The 1,120-nt window shown below is 43.0% G+C and overlaps 1 protein-coding gene across 1 annotated transcript; it reads left to right on the top strand.

The window, feature by feature from the left end:
* Window position 1: 1 nt before the first annotated feature.
* BMP15 (bone morphogenetic protein 15) lies at window positions 2-505 on the top strand (the record flags this gene model as incomplete). The annotated part of the gene is made up of 1 exon (XM_010858078.1): window positions 2-505. A coding segment is annotated over one exon (504 nt), but the record flags the coding sequence as incomplete, so codon positions are not given.
* Window positions 506-1,120: the final 615 nt, after the last annotated feature.

The raw sequence follows: 1,120 nt of genomic DNA, 5'->3' as shown, positions 1-1,120 counted from the left end.
ATTGGACACTGTCTTCTTGTTACTGTATTTCAATGACACTCAGAGTGTTCAGAAGACCAAACCTCTCCCTAAAGGCCTGAAAGAGTTTACAGAAAAAGACCCTTCTCTTCTCTTGAGGAGGGCTCGTCAAGCAGGCAGTATTGCATCTGAAGTTCCTGGCCCCTCCAGGGAGCATGACGGGCCTGAAAGTAATCTGTGTTCCCTCCACCCTTTTCAAGTCAGCTTCCAGCAGCTGGGCTGGGATCACTGGATCATCGCTCCCCATCTCTATACCCCAAACTACTGTAAGGGAGTATGTCCTCGGGTACTACACTATGGTCTCAATTCTCCCAATCATGCCATCATCCAGAACCTTGTCAATGAGCTGGTGGATCAGAGTGTCCCTCAGCCTTCCTGTGTCCCTTATAAGTATGTTCCCATTAGCATCCTTCTGATTGAGGCAAATGGGAGTATCTTGTACAAGGAGTATGAGGGTATGATTGCCCAGTCCTGTACATGCAGGTGACAGCAAAGGTACAGATAGATCAGGTTTGCCCAAGAAATTAGAAAAGGATTTATAGTAAACAAATATTGTTAAATCTGAAAGTGCTCAACCCAAGTGCTCTACCCATTCTGTAGATTCTATTCCTTGCCTTCAGCATTGTACTTTAAGTCTTCTTCCCCTATTTATGAGTGTCTCACTTTATAAAAACAGTTCTGATGCCAAATATCAGTATGTTTTGACCACTAGTCTGTCTTCTGAGGATCTAGAAGGTTTGGGGTGAAGACAGCAACTTGAGATTTTATACTCCTCTTCCTTGCCTCCTGAATCCTAGAAACTATTACCTAATTGAAGAGACCGCTTGCTTCTGTGTTTGGATTTCCCTCTAAATCTAAAACTGTTTCTTAGATGGACTAGGAAACTTTTAAGCAGTAATCTCCCTAGAAATCTTTTGAAGGAAACAGAAGGGAATCTTTTTCTAAGCCATCAGGGTTTTTCCTCTCAGGCTCTGAACCTGGCAGAAATGCCTGGGATGATCCCTTTATTATCCTGCTGTGAAGAGAGCAGCCGTTAATAAAGCCAGTAGGGAAATGTGAATGGAGCAGAGATGACAATCATTTCAAAACCTCTTATATCTAT

Source organism: Bison bison, unplaced genomic scaffold, assembly GCF_000754665.1.
Source record: "Bison bison bison isolate TAMUID 2011002044 unplaced genomic scaffold, Bison_UMD1.0 scf7180017855126, whole genome shotgun sequence".
In the NCBI taxonomy this organism is placed as follows: domain Eukaryota; kingdom Metazoa; phylum Chordata; class Mammalia; order Artiodactyla; family Bovidae; genus Bison; species Bison bison.
This window is presented reverse-complemented; position numbering and strand designations above follow the sequence as displayed.